This window comes from Pangasianodon hypophthalmus, chromosome 1, assembly GCF_027358585.1.
Source record: "Pangasianodon hypophthalmus isolate fPanHyp1 chromosome 1, fPanHyp1.pri, whole genome shotgun sequence".
NCBI lineage: Eukaryota > Metazoa > Chordata > Actinopteri > Siluriformes > Pangasiidae > Pangasianodon > Pangasianodon hypophthalmus.
The window spans coordinates 1,134,227-1,149,670 of NC_069710.1; the positions used below are offsets into that span (position 1 = coordinate 1,134,227).

Consider the following 15,444-nt stretch of genomic DNA (forward strand, 5'->3'; position numbering starts at 1 on the left):
GAACACGATGCCCTGTGGAACTTTCTGACAGATTAGCTAGTAACTAAATGAATAAAAATAAAATGATAAGTAGTGAAAGAATAAGTAAAGTGAATGTAGTGCATATGGTCCTTTAAGCAGCATTTCGTTATATATTTGTCAGTGAGAAGAGCCCAGCAGGGATATGCTGCCCTGTGCATAGAGTGTGGTCTTCATGGGCTATACGGAGCAGCTGCTCTATAAATAAATCAGAAATGCAAAGACTGAGAAAAAGAAGAAAAATTAACCTTACTTGTCAAATGCCTGAACTTTTTCGTGCATGTATTTTTGTGCAGTTTGGAGTTGTAGTTGGGCTGGGAATTTTTCTGAAACCTGGCTTCCCTGCCCATGAGCATCGTACTCACACTCATACTCAAACTCTGCATGAAAGTAAAAAACTTGTACTTGCAGAACTTTTTTTGTTTCGTCCTGCAGGACCCCAGTATCTAGAATAATGTATGTGTATTCATTCACATCCTTAGGTAGTATAAACTTATGGAGTTATTCTACCTGTGTGTGTGTGAGTGTGTGTGTGTGTGTATATATACTCTTACTGCTCTTGCTTTTTCCCTTCTTCCCCATTAAAGTTTGTCCCATCCTGTGATCTTCCATTAGGCTGGGAAGAAATGGCCACTTCTCTCTATTAAAGCAGTTCAGTGTGCTTTTAAAGAGCCTAAACCATAATGACTCAGAAATGTTCAGTAAACAAAAAGATGCAGGAAATGGATGAATTTATCTTACTGAATATATATATGCATGCTGATGCTTGACCTTTGTGATAAATAAATGGTTGAGTGGCTTTCATACATCTCCAGGTCAAGTAGAACTGGTTTTCTTGAATGGCCATGGACATAAAAAAAGAACATTGTGCATGTTGTGTCTGTGAAGGGAGAGAATAGAGTGAGCAAGTAGTTAGGCAATGATGACCTTCAATGAAAAAAAGCAGCAAAAGAGCAGCTTGGAGGAAGAGAAGCAAGAGCTCTCAAGGACATTGATGCTGACAAACCACACAAAAAGGAAGGGTACGACATGCAGCAAAGCATTTCCCAGTGTTTTCTCACAACACTACAACACTTTAGTTTACCTAAAAAGCCTCTTGATGACCATTTGCTTTTGTCAAAACATAAACTGTATTTTACTGTAACTGTAACTATTATAGACAATAGTTTGAAAGTGGAGCCAAATGATATCAGAAACCCTCTAACATGAGGGAGCAATACACCATTTAACCGTTCCTAAACCCACGTTTGCAGGTGGCAAGACAACATATAAAAATCACGTCACATGTTACATGTCAATCAACCAGTATCTCTCTCCCAATATTTTGATTTATGATAAATGCATTTTATAGAAGTGAATGGGTGATGTTTTTCAGAGCGTGATTGATGAGCTGATTGGTGAGCATGGGTTGAATGATCTGAATTCATGCATGGACATGAAAGCACTTCCATTTCCTAACAGCTTTAAACACAGACCACAGCACAGTGAGCTTCTCCATCATTTGACAGTATATGCTATATATCTTCACTGTAGAGTTGTATGTTTAAAAATGGAACTTGAAAGCGTAGGCTGTTGCATTAGCGTAATCCTGTGGATGCAGGATTCTTTTCTTCAGGTCTCAGCCACCCCATTATTATTGTTATTACTCTGCATACTGCATTCACATACATTTCCGGGTAATGGCTTTCAGCAGATGTTTTGCCCTTAGCTTGCTTGTACACTGGATTTCATTGCATTATTATAGTAAAGCATTGCAACTTCTTTAAACAGTGTAATTTCATTCACATTGAAGCATAATTAACCCCTATTATTGCAGAGCTGGTAAGTAAGAACATACAATTATGGGTTACAAATATCTGCACTTTCCTTGAATTTTCTTTCACTATATTTTTACTATACAGTAGCAGGTACTCTATAATCAACATGTTTTTAAATCCATAATGTGAGTTCAATTCCTAACCAATTTGATGTCTAACTTTTGACCACAAGAACACTGGGAACTTCTTTATATATTTGTTTGTAAATTTCTACATTTCAACTGTGCTTAGAAGTTTAGATATGCAAATATGAGCTTTATTTACTGAAACATGGTCTCAGATCATGATTGGTGTAGTTAGAATATTCATTAAAATATTAAAATATCCATACATTTTCCATAAAATATTAAAACACATGCTGCAATGCGCGAGCTAGTTTATATAACCAAAGCTATTAGCTGTCCATAATAATAATAATAATAATAATAATAATAATAATAGTTAAAGCTGCAAGCAGCATTTTCAGGGTCCCTGGAAATAACGTAAATAACGATATAATAATGAAATAAAGTAAATAATGATAATAATAATGTTTCTTTATGACACAGGCAGGAAAATAATTAACAGAACAAAAGATTTACAAACACAACTTCTAAATACAAATAGTTTAGTTACTGTTACTGCACGTGTCCCACCTTTCAACAGTTCCTTGTTATAAAGGCGTATTAATTTTATGAATTTAAACACGTATTTTCCAAAGTATTTTATAAATACTGATTTGCACTTTTAATTACACTTTGTAGTTCTACCACCTCTGATTAAGGTCTTCACTTCGCGAGCTTGCACACTGCATGACAAGTTCATAGTGCTAATAATATGTTTGTGTATATAATAATAATATATTATAATGTAGACACTGGCCCACCTCCTGTACTTACTGTGCAATTCCTACTGTATCTACTGTGAAAATGCAAACAAGGTGGTGATTTTTAATTTGGTCAACCTTCACGAGTTTCAAATTTGTCACTGTAGATATCAAAAAAAGAAAATAGAATAATAAAAGAGGAATTTCTTTTTGTTATAGTGTCATCCTCATTCTTTCTCCATCAGTATTTGCTTCCAGGCTTTCAGTCTTAAACCGTTTCCATATCTTTTTCTCCTAAATGCTCTGTTCTTCCTCTTCCTTGCACTACTAACTTGGTATCTTAAGGTATTATTTCCTTTTCCTCCCTTCTCTTTCTCCTCATACTTTTCTATTCCCACTCTTTTCTTACCTCCCTCACCTTCACCTTCTGTTATCTCTGAGATAGCGGCTGTGCTCCTCTCGTACTCTGGGCGAATGATGATGAAGCCGCGCTTACTCTTAATCTCCTTATGTATGTTCCTATGCCCTTGATAGGGTCAGCATGGGACGGACCAGACGTTATCAGATTTCACAAGCCTCCAAGGCATAATTTGCCAAAGGTCACTTGATGTTTGATTTCTTCACTACGCTTTATTGGTGAATGAGGGCATCTGCCTGATGAGGTGACTAGTCAAAGGTTACACACAGATGGCGTCCAACAAAAATGTCATCGTGGCAGAAGGGACAGCTGAACTTATTGAGCAGATCAGCCTGAGGACTTCTGTGCTCATGCTGGAGCTGGAGTTAAGGGTTTTTTTTGTTTGTTTGTCTTGTTTTTACTTCCCCAAACTAAGAGTTCACACTGTTTGTTTGGGGAAATTATTCTCATAACTGCATATTCTGGAAAAAAAAGAGTACAGAAGAAAGAAAGGCTGTGAATTCACTGCAGTAATAACAAATAAGTAGGACAAGATTCTTTTTATTAATGATTCTGTCCGAGAAGTTCTCGCTAGCAGAGACAAGTCCATGTCCCACTAAACCTTTGCTCACTGTAGAAATATAATACTGTTCTGGAGTTATGTAATGCAGTAAAACTTGGGCTTGTTACTGAAAATGCATGACCACTAATTTCTAAAGAGCTGCATATTATTCCTGATTTACTTCAGCACCACTGAGGCATGATGACTTGAAAACACAGAGCTGTAGAATTAGGACATGCTTTTCAGCCCTTACTTTTATAGAACTGAAAGTGGCTTATGTAAAAACATACTTTAGCTCTTAGATAAGCAGTTGAATAGCTTATCCGAAACTTGATTATTGTTTCTTTCTGTATGTCCGCATAATGGTTTTTATCAGACAGAATACATAAATCCTGATTTCAGCAACTGATGAACTATTATTGAAATAAAAGCTCAGGATTGCTGATTGGTCATTTGCAGTGGAACATTTCTTAAACTCCAGAATGACTCCACTAATCTTAAATACAATAAATAGATCTGTTAATTAGGATCAACATTCAGAATTAAATGTTTTGTGTTAAGAAATTGAAGGAGTCCTGCATTGCTTAGTAATTTTAGTCAGATAATAAAATCCTTTTAAAATAGACAGGGTGATATGTGTTTCAGGTCAGTCAGCGATTGATTATTTACAGTGGCCAGCACAGTTAGTGGGAAAAAACACCCCACCCTTTACCCCTGTTTTCATGTGCTGATGGTATCTCGGATATTGTAGTTAGCTAACGCAGAGTATAGCTGCTATAATAATTTGGTCATGCGTAATGTAATGCATGTTTAGTATAATATGCATTGTCTATCCTTTTTAGGGGTCACATTATACCTGTGAAATGATTTGTGAAATGACAATATTCACAAAGTAAAATAGACCTGCATGCTAAAGAGGACAAGCATTTAAATTCTATTGCAGTTTATGTGTGTGAACTGAACTGAGCATTGTTATAGTGTTATAGTGTGCTGTATATAGTTTTGGGGATTTTAAGTACCATGACATTTTGCTAAAAAGAAAGAGTGACAAAAGTACATTCATTCACATGAACAAAAAAATGAATGAGTCTTAATAAAGATTCATTATGTGTCAAGAAACAGTCTACCTAGGAAGACTTATTATGAAGGTTATCATTTAGCTCTGGCTATATAATAATGTGTATTGAATTAGTGAGATCTGATGACTACTATCCATATGAATATAATCCTGCATTGTGACAGCTCCTCTTCATTTTATTAATACAGTACGTTGAAGTAATGTAATATTCTAAAGAAATGACAAGTCTGTATTACGTAATGAATAGAAGATGTATAAGCCAAATTTATTTTCATACTGTAGTAAAGCTGAGGGTTTGAGGGTTTGATTTGGATCTAATGGAAGCAAAAGTTCTGATACCTCAGAATACTAAAGCCTAATACAGGAATAATAACTATCATAGTACTTTTGTATGCTGGAGATTCACATTGTGGGACCTACAGCTGTACTATAAATACAAAAATAACACTTCTGTAAATATTATGACATATTTTTTTCATAAAAATAACATTTTTATGGGACGTACCTGATGATAGCATGGTACACTAGTATGTCACTGAGGAATATCATGTTATATTTGAATATGATACCATCTGGTACTATATCACACCACCAAGGTAGTGCAAGTACTATCCCGCTAGCAAACAACTCTAAAAAGTACGATTCAATTCATTAGTATTGCACTTTTACCAACAGACATTGTCGCAAAGCGGCTTTACAGAAATCTGAATTTAGATTTATATTTAGATCCCTAATGAGCAAGATGCGATCTGATGTGAGTCAAGATCCTTGAGAAGAACCAGACTCAAAAGGGGACCAGTTGTCTTCCGGGTGACTGCGTATAGTGCAATTATAGATCATTACAGTATACAGGTGTAGAAGAGTAAAGTTAAACGGTACTAACAGAGGTTATTCAATGTGAGCATACTGTGAATAGGAGTCCAGGAGTGAGCACAGGACAGTCATTATGATTTCAGCAGCAGCTGTTAGTCAGTGTCCAGGTGAGATCTACAGCTCATGTACCATTTTCCCACCTACTGGTGACGTCTTGAACTACATTAGTGAAGATGCTTCATGTTATAGATAAATTACATATTGCCAATCGATTTTTTTTAAAAAGTGGTTTAAAGAATGAAAAGACTATTAAATATTTATTAAATACTCCCAAATAATATTGCAATATTGTAAAATAATTACTGTTCCCCAGTGAGCAGCCCTATTACATGGACAGAGAACACTTCTTCTTCTTTTTTATATAAATGACTACCTCTTTTATATTATTCTATGAACTCTGTATTAGAGCAATTGATATTGATATTAATATTATAAACTGATTTGTTTATAATTTCATGGTTATCATAGCTATAAGATGTGCTATCATAAAACTAGTGTGTTTGAAATGTGTAGGAAAAACTTACACTGAAGACCGGTTGGAAGAAACTAGCTAGAAAACTTATTGATAGAGAATGTACTTTTAAAACTTTCTTTAAAAAAAAACAAAACAAAAAAGTGGCTGTACTGGAATGTCTCCTGCCATTTCAGAAAGTCTTTGTCAGTTCAGATTCTGTATGCCTTACATGTACAACAGCATTGCTATTTTGATTTTTTTCCCCCCTCTTGGGTGTACATTGAATTTATAGGCAGTCAAACCTGAAATAATGTTCCAAAATGCGTTTCACTCGCTTTCATGCGTGTATACACAGTGTGTGGCGGTTAGTACTAAAACACCCAACATGCAGTACCCATTCTATTAAATAAGATATTTAGTTGAAATTCAGCGTCCAAGGACTTCGTAATGCAGTACACACTCATTCAGCTATATCTGATGGATCGGTCCTTGTGGTGCCTGCTCATATTCCACTTTTTCACAGTGTTAAATGCAGGACTGCTTTGAAGTACTCACAGCATGAGCAGAACCAGCAGGTGTGGCTGCCAATGGCGTCAGACCTTCAGTCTCATTCTGTTCATGCTAAAGAAGAACACGTCACATCAGAGTTATGAGGGCTATCAGTCAGTCATGCTTACACTGTATAATTTTCAATACAGTTTTTCCCATTTCAGACAAAAATCACACATTGTAAAGAATTCTTTGGTTGAGATTGACAGTCTTAGAACGCGTGTGATGTGGCTGATTTACTGCCGTCGTGGTCAAAGACAGTCTCTGACAAAGTCCTGGCTTGTGTCAGAAAGTTTTGATTCAAATCTCAGAGTGAGACCGCTGCTATGACAATTGTCTGAAAGCCACCAATAGGAGGAGGCTCTGAGACAGTGGCCATGGTGAAATGTAAGCAAAGTATGCTAATGGACAGAAAATATAAACTGCCTTGTTTATGTGCCCCTATTTTCTGCGTGAGCCCGGATCATGCAGACTGATGATGTAAACAGAACATAGTAGTTTCCTTTAACTGCAGGTCTATTGTTAGAGGATCTTCATTGCATAATCTGACATGGAGAACACAGTATCTCAGTCTGGTTTAAAATTCGGCTAATATTTTATTGCAGTCATCTGGTACAGTGTGACAAGTAATAATCTTAAAAGACTGCTGAAATTGCGCAGTCTAAAACTTGCTTTTGAATAGTAAGACTTTCACTTCCTGGAAGGTGTGCCTCCCAGTTTGTCAAGGAAGACTGATTTCCTGCATTTTTAGAGCAATCCGTAGGGCTGGAATGTTTGGACTACCTTTTCAGCTTTCTTATATAATGCATACAGCTGAAGTGGGTAGCCATAGACACAGTGCCAAGCGTAAGATTAGCCCTGCTGCGTCGCCAGCCTACTACAAATCTATCACTGCATCACACTCAGTGGATGGCTGTACACACCAAAAGCCTGTTCACTGTCCTTACAACACCTTAATGTGATTTTCTTCTGCCGCAAGACACACAGATGATCTACAACCCCAAATAACATGAACTATGACTATTCTATGGTAGTATATTTTTCAAAAATAACTTTTTTTTGCGTTAATTTTTTAACAATTTCAACACTAAAGAACGCTTAAGAGAAGTACAATTTTAAATTTCACTATGCACAACTGAACTTTTTGAGAGAATTTATTTGAGTGTATGTGATGTATCTGTGTGGCTAATAAGCACTCAGTGAAGTGTTAATGAAAACAACTGCTGAGGAAGCTGTGAAATAGATTCAGAGAACAAGGCTAGACAAATACACACATACACATACTTTAATACGGATCACATGATGTTTTCCAGTTTCATATGCTTTGGGTGTCTGCAGTATCTGTGTAGAAGCATACAGTAATTATCTAGCTACAAAATGTACAGTACTGTGCAAAAGTCGTAGGCACCCTATATTTTTTTTAGTAAAAACGTTGTTATAGATTTGACTTCTACATTATTGATTCAGTACAAAAACCATTTTAGATTCCAAACATTAGTTTTCCAGCACAAAATGAAATGTTACAGAAAAATGTTTGTATGTCAGTAAAGAAAGCAGCAGATTCCATAAGAGACACTTTTCAGATAAAAACATAATGAAGGCTGCTGGGTTTCGCTGCAGAAATAAGAAGCGAGTCGACAGTCAAAGTCTCCAGAAGAACTGTGGCTGCTTCTGCAAGATGCTCAGTAACACTTACAGCTCAAAACTGCACACACTGCACCTGACATTAATATTTTTTTTAAAGCAAAGGGTTGTCTCACCAAATACTGACTTTGTTTCATTTATTACTGTTTACTGCTCTTTGTAGTATTTTTTTTAAAATGTAGAAAAGAAATGTTATTTTTGAAGGCATCTTTGCTCTACAGCATTTCTTTGCATGTGCCTAAGACTTTTGCACAGTACTGTACTTAATAAAAAATATTTACAATTTTTTTCTCATGTACTTATATTCTAATCACTGCAGACTTTTCTGAACTGAAATACAGTATGTTCTCAACCACAAGTCAAGCATAGCATTTTATAGCATTTTAAGTCTGGATACCACCAAAAGTGAAAGAGAAAAACATTTACAGTGCAGGAGCATAACAGACATTTTGACAGTTGGTATCACAAACCCAGTTGATTATTTACTTGATCAAAACAGGACATTCACTGTGTGAGAAAAGCACTCTTAGCTAGCAAGCTTTAGACATCTTTAGACAGACAGGCAGTTTATACCACAGGGGTTGTTACATGATGGTCAAAATCTTAGAATTGCTGACCTTTCACACTTGATCAGTTGTTTGGGTTTTGTAGGGGTGTGCACATAGATAGTGTGTACACTATCGTTCCCAGATGAGGTATACACACTATTCGATCTTTCACTGGGAGAGACCCCCCGCCAAAGTGAGCATGATCCTCAAATCCCGCATTTTCGTGAAAATATACGTGACAGCTCTCTATCATGTGCCACTATTTTGCACAGAAACAAGAAAAAAGCAAAATAAGAGACACTGCGGAGGAAGTATCGGTTGAGGAGAACTGGGCAGTGTACAGTGAAAAAACATAGCTATTTTTATACTGTGTGCCTTCAGGAATCATGTCATGTTTGTTTTTCATTCTGCTATTCCTAACAACCATTAGGGCGAGCAGTATTGTTGTGCTTACATTTTGCCCTCGCTCTACTGAACAAATAGATGGACAATAAACTGGATTCAGGGATCAGCTGTGCATGACAGCAGAGGAATTTGAGTTCCTCTTGGGCTTTTGTTGGCTGTTTCTCGTCGCTGCACTTGCGACTAGTCGTAGAGGGGCTCCTAAGATTAAACGATTCATTGCTGACAAAATCATACATGAGTATCTGTGATTGTTCCAAGACTCAGAAAATCACATCGCTGAACCGTTCACACTACACATTCACACTACGGGGACCACGGAATCACACAGCGAGGAATCACCGAGGACAAAACTGACTTTTTGACTGGAATATCAGGGCTAAAACCGTGTAGGCTTTACCCAGCTAAATCTTAAGCAAAATAGTGTGTAGGCTTTACCCAGATAAATCTTAAGCAAAATAGTGTGTAGGCTTTACCCAGCAAAATAGCATGCAAACGTTCTTTTGGCTGCTCCCGTTAGGGGTCGCCACAGCAGATCATTGGTCCGCATGTTTTGATTTGGCACAGGTTTTACACCAGATGCCCTTCCTGACGCAAACCTCCCACTTTATCCAGGCTTGGGACCGGGACAGAGAGTACACTCCCAGTGGCTGGGTGGGTTTCCTGCCCGGAATCAACGGTCATTTTGGTGAAATATATTTGTGTTTTCATAAAGTTGTAGTGCCATAGTATGCCACAGGCTTTTTTGGTCGAAACTCAATATTTTCATCTTTTTTGAGAGTCTGCCAGAATTCACCCACAGCGACATCCAACGGGTTTTCCCAGACAACTTCACGTTAGCCTCAAGAGTGTATCAAATAGGGTTTAATTATATACTTGCTTCCTTCAGAAGGCCTAATTCAGATTTTCCTGTGATTATGTTTACATTTTGTTACGTGCTCTTAAATGTTAGAAGCATTAAAGAGAATTATTAGTACCTAGACATTTCCCACCGTAACATCTGCTGTTTATGTGCTCTGTTGTATTTCCGACACGACTCGACTCATTAGATGCAGCAACTTGCTTAACATCGTTTATACTAAATATTTGTGTACATAATGCATGACCAAGTCTCTGTGTCTCAGTTTAACTCAAATTATTACTCTGTTTTTACTGATATTTCTGAAATAAACACAGGTTTCTGGAGCATCTGTAACATGTCTTACGTTTCTATATTATTAAATTTGACAAATTTTGCCTTGTAATAAGGTCTTGTTATGTTTCATATTTCTTCCATGAATCACCCCAAAGTCCTTGGAGCGGAGGATAACAATCTTCAGCACTGCGCTCCTACACACAGTTTCCTAGCAAGCTTCAGTTAATCTCGTTAGTCTGTGTGCATTTGAAGGGTGTTTGTGTCAGTGTGTCCTGATTAGAGAAGGCAGAACTGTAGCTCTATGCCTTGTTTGTGTGTGTGTGTGTGTGTGTGTGTTGGGGACGGAAAGGAGGAGGGGGTTACTATTCTATCAGAAATGTATCCTAACATAATAATAATAATTTATGGATAGTACTTTTTTTTTAATCTCAAAGTGCTTTGTATAACGACAGTAATGCCAGTGTTTGCTGGTGCATGTTTGTGTGTGTGTGTGTCTGTGTGTGTGTGTCTGTGTGTGTGTGAACATGTAGTTGTGTTTATGGTTCATTGGTAATTATTCACACATCTCTTCTTGCAGATCGACTGCTATCCTCAATGCCCCACTGTCCTCTGTGTGTAATCAGCATGTCACTCTAATTAACAGTGAGGAAAGTACTGGGCCGTGTGTGTGTGTATGTGTGTGTGTGTGTGTGTGTGTGTGTGTGTGTGTGTGTGACTGTGTATATGTCCTTCCCATACGAATGTATTTAGTATCATTTCTAAGCTTGTTGATATGACAGTGGTATTTAGAAGCCTGCCTTTCCCCCCACCCTTTCCACCCAGAGACTTAAATACAGTTGTTTGAAAGAGTTTTTTTTCTTCTGTTCTACATTTTGATTCTATTATATGAAGAGATGCCAAATCCCTTGAACTTATCTAAGCAGAAACTGCAAACAGATATGCAAATAGATAAACAAGGGCTTTGAAAAGTGGGAACGGGAAAACGGCAGTTGGTTGTATCAGTGAAAACTACACATGCATGCCAAACATGCTTCACAGTAAATCTGAAAATCACTGTTTTCCCCCCGTCCCTTTGTTCTCGGGGAACTAAACAAAAATACAAATGTGTGCCTGTTTTTGTTCTTTTCTTTCTTAGACTCGCTTTAATGTGAAGTACACTTCATTTGAAACATTTGAACTGATATTTTTTCAGAAGATATGCATATTCAGAACACTTGACTTACCAGGCTTCTGGTTTTTGATTTATTGAGGAGGGAATAGCTCACCATGTTCACCTTGAGTCATTACTCTTCCTGTCCTTAAATGATCTAAATTCTACTCCATTAGATGAAGCTTCTAAATTACCATACACATTTGCATGACTCTTGCGCAGTATGTGTTGACACTAATAGCAGTTTTCTGTAATTGACTCTCACCGTGTCATGTTCCTCTTCCTCCAGGCTCCTACATGATAGTAAACTCATCCCAGCATGCTGCGGGCCAGAGAGCTCAGCTGCTGCTGCAGACGCTCAGCGAGAATGACACGCACTGCGTCCAGTTCAGCTACTTCCTGTACAGCCGGGACGGACACAGCCCTGGGGCACTGCGAGCATACGTGCGGGTGAACGGCGGGCCGCTGGGCATGGCTGTGTGGAACATCTCGGGCTCTCAAGGGCGCCAGTGGTATCAGGTGGAGCTGGCAGTCAGCACCTTCTGGCCCAATGAGTATCAGGTAAGAGGACGTCTTTAGCTCAGGTGGAAGGGTTCATGGTTGAGGTCCTGAATAAGGTGACTGTCTATTAGTAGTATGTCAACATGAAAGGACCTGTGGTACAATGTCGAAATTGTTTCTCTGCTCATCTGAGAAGAGCTGATGAAGCTCCTTGGATGATTGGCAAAATGTTAAAGATAAGTCCATTTACTTTGACCTTGGCTGAAAACCTACACAGAAACCACCCATTAACTATATTGTTTTGTCCAGTAAATGGCAGTATATGTCCTTTTTTCCTACAAGCTGTTTCTTCTGACTTCTTCTGAAGAACCCTTTCTAGCAGTACACTGGCGGTCCATTCCGCCTGTGGAATGGAAATCGACTTATTGGACGTTTTCAATCAGGATAAACAAATTAATTATTTTATCGCTGCAAGTCTGTTATAAGATTAGTCAGGACACTGTTGGGTTTCTGTGTATAGAGTATAGTGACTGTGTTTAGCTGCTGGTGAACAGGGTGATGGAAAAGGGGAGGGGTGTGAGCCCCCTGCTGGGAAAGCAATTAACACATCTCCACAATAACACTGGTACAGAGATAAAGCTGACAGAACAACAAAAGATTTTTTTGAAAAACATTGTATACAACTGCCACAATAAAATTATAAGATTTAAACCTAGTAGACTAGAGGATAAAAGAAATATTTATGGAATTCCTAAAGCCTTGACTGACTACTCTCGTATGATCCATTATCCACTACGGTGGAGTGTGACATCACAGATAAATTCCGCCACCCCCAAACCAGGCGGAAATTGATTTGATTGCCGTATAGTAGTGGTAGCTACAATGAACTAGACGCTAACAATTAGTGCTGTTATACCACACTTCCATAATATTTACATATTTTAAGTAACTTGGATGTTTATGATGCCATACACTATTTTTTGTATCACTTAATTTCCTGAATACACGTCATTTATGATGTAGTTTATTTTCATCTATTTTTCCTTAATGATATATTTATTTTTTTATCCGCCACTAGGTGGTGTGTCTGTCCGAGATTCTCATTAGCGCAATATTTCGAGAATGAGTGGCTGAATGTTTGTAGGATTTATTTGGAAGTATCATTGTAACCAGCAGATGAACTGGTTTGATTCAGGAATTGACAAACAAGGCCAAGGTCGTAACAAGGTCAAATGTCTGAAATAGTCTTTCTTCAACGCTTGCTTTCCGTTTAAAGTATATTTTAAAGGTATTTGGGATATACAAAATAGTGACAGGAAGGACTAGACTAGAGACATCCCTCGCTAATTATTTTGCATACAAATGACTTCCTTTCTCATTATAAATTGACATTATCAAGTAAAATGGTGGTGTTCACTGTTGTTAACTGCATTGGAAGCAAGTGTTGTGTTGTAAACAAGACAGCCAATATGATGTAAAGTGGTTGACCAGAAGTCAAAATCAAAATATCTCATACAGACTAAGTCAATAACTATACCAAAAATAAGCTGCATAGCAATACAGTTGTAAAATATATTTTAAAAATAACAACATCAAGACACAAAAAGCTATTACAGAGTCTCTGTAGCCTTCTCATGGCAGGTCTGAGTGCTAGAAGGATAATTTTTTATTTTGTATATTTTAATAATATTTTAAATAACCAATTTTGACATGAACAGGGTCACTTTGGCTGAAAGAAAATAAATGAATCACTGATACATGAGTTGAGGCTAATTTTTCGACTTTTTTCTCATGATGAATCTTGGAAGTGTAATTATGAAGATTGACAACAAATACCACCAACGTTGCTACGACTGGATAATAATTCTTATTCACTCTGCCACTTTTCATTGTTGGCTCCTGGTGAGAATTCTTCCATAACAACGAGTCTTAGATATGTAATACTGTGCTACACAATACTATATAACATGACAGTCAATGTATTAAAAGTTAGTTTTATGGCAGAATTCTTCTTCTATCTATCACAAACTGTGCACCTATGTGGCGGTTGTGAGATCAATGTCACTTTAATCGGTCATTTCATTGACCGCAGTGCTGGAGATCTACTGAACTAGTTTTGAATAAATGTATTTTCTGCAATGAAGTCCAAATAGAGCACCACTAATTACTGAAAGGCGTCAGCTTTGCCCTCAGTCTAAGCTTTTCACAACCCGGTGTTGTGGTGACGCTCTTGTTAATCACACCCCTTGCTCACTTTAATTGGTATTGACTCAGTGTGCAATCTGTGCATATCTGTAGGTCTGTGCATGCTTCAGGCCTTGGACGGGTTTGGGAGGTGCACTGGGGGAATAAAGTTACTGCAGATGTTATGATAGATATACTTAAATATTAGTAAGAGTAACAATTCTCAAATCTGATTGGTCAGAAGGTGGTAATTAATTTTCTATAACACAATGGCTCTGACAGTAATTAAAGTTTTAATTCAGACCATAGGTTTATTTTAATGTGTTTGTTCTAATACATTATCTTTTCTATTGTAACTACTCATTTACAGAAATGTGTATGGCAGACAGTCCATATAATCAAAATCTAATAATAAACAAATAAAAAAGTGTTGTTATTTAACAAAGAAAAACTTATAATCATGGATATGGTGAACCTTTTTGTTAGAAGATTCCCCATTACCAGCACTTAGTGACTGTAGTGGTCAGTAAGAGTAACAGAGACCGGAGAGTCTTCAGGACTTTTCTGGTTTCTCAGTGATATGACAAGCTGTCTGTTTTTTAAAAAAAAATTAATTTCAAGAAAGAGAGGGGAAAAAAAGAGACTGCTGAGGCAGCAACTATTTATAGCTATTACATTGTAAGTGATAACAGGAACTAATTTTTTAAATTCGCAGCTGTTCCATAACATAAAATGTAACTATAAATGGTTAAAAAAACCACAGTGTGTTATTCATTAATAAATTAAAAATTATAATCATTGACAAATGACGGTATAAGAGGAATGAAGCACTTGGGAAAAGTATCCTATTTTTTTTTCCATTTTTTCCCCGATTTTCATATAACATGGCACCCTGTCATGTTTTATTTCTATGAAAATATTTGGGAAACTTCATAATTAACTTCCACTATTGCACAGGTCCTATAGGACCTGATTATTCGTCTATAGCACACAGTATTTGCGCTAAACCATTGCTTATAAAATGTCTAAATTGGACAGCTTCTGGCTGGCCTCCATCCCATACAATAATTGATTGGTGTGTGTGTGTGTGTGTGTGTGTGTGTGTGTTTGGCACTCTGGCAATGCCCTACAGGCCTTCTTGGGTTGGAAGCGGGCAACCAGTTCAGTTTGCGCTTCATCCATAAATTCAATTTCTCCTTTCTGCAAACTCTGCGCAGCTGTCAAAAAGCAATTATGTTGAATAGTGTGTGTTTTTATCAAGAACTGTCAATCCCTCTGGCTTAATTAACTTCCACATGGCGGGGAAAAGATATGACCTTCATGTGTA

General features: G+C 37.3%; 1 protein-coding gene across 8 annotated transcripts in view; it reads left to right on the forward strand.

Moving 5' to 3' along the window:
• Positions 1–15,444, forward strand: part of ptprub (protein tyrosine phosphatase receptor type Ub) — a 187,797-nt gene that overhangs the window by 82,058 nt on the left and 90,295 nt on the right. For all 8 annotated transcript variants that reach the window (XM_053232649.1, XM_053232719.1, XM_053232782.1 and 5 more), the window contains exon 3: positions 11,722–11,993. In XM_053232649.1, the coding sequence (XP_053088624.1) occupies positions 11,722–11,993 (272 nt within the window). The remainder of the gene's footprint in view (positions 1–11,721; positions 11,994–15,444) is intronic.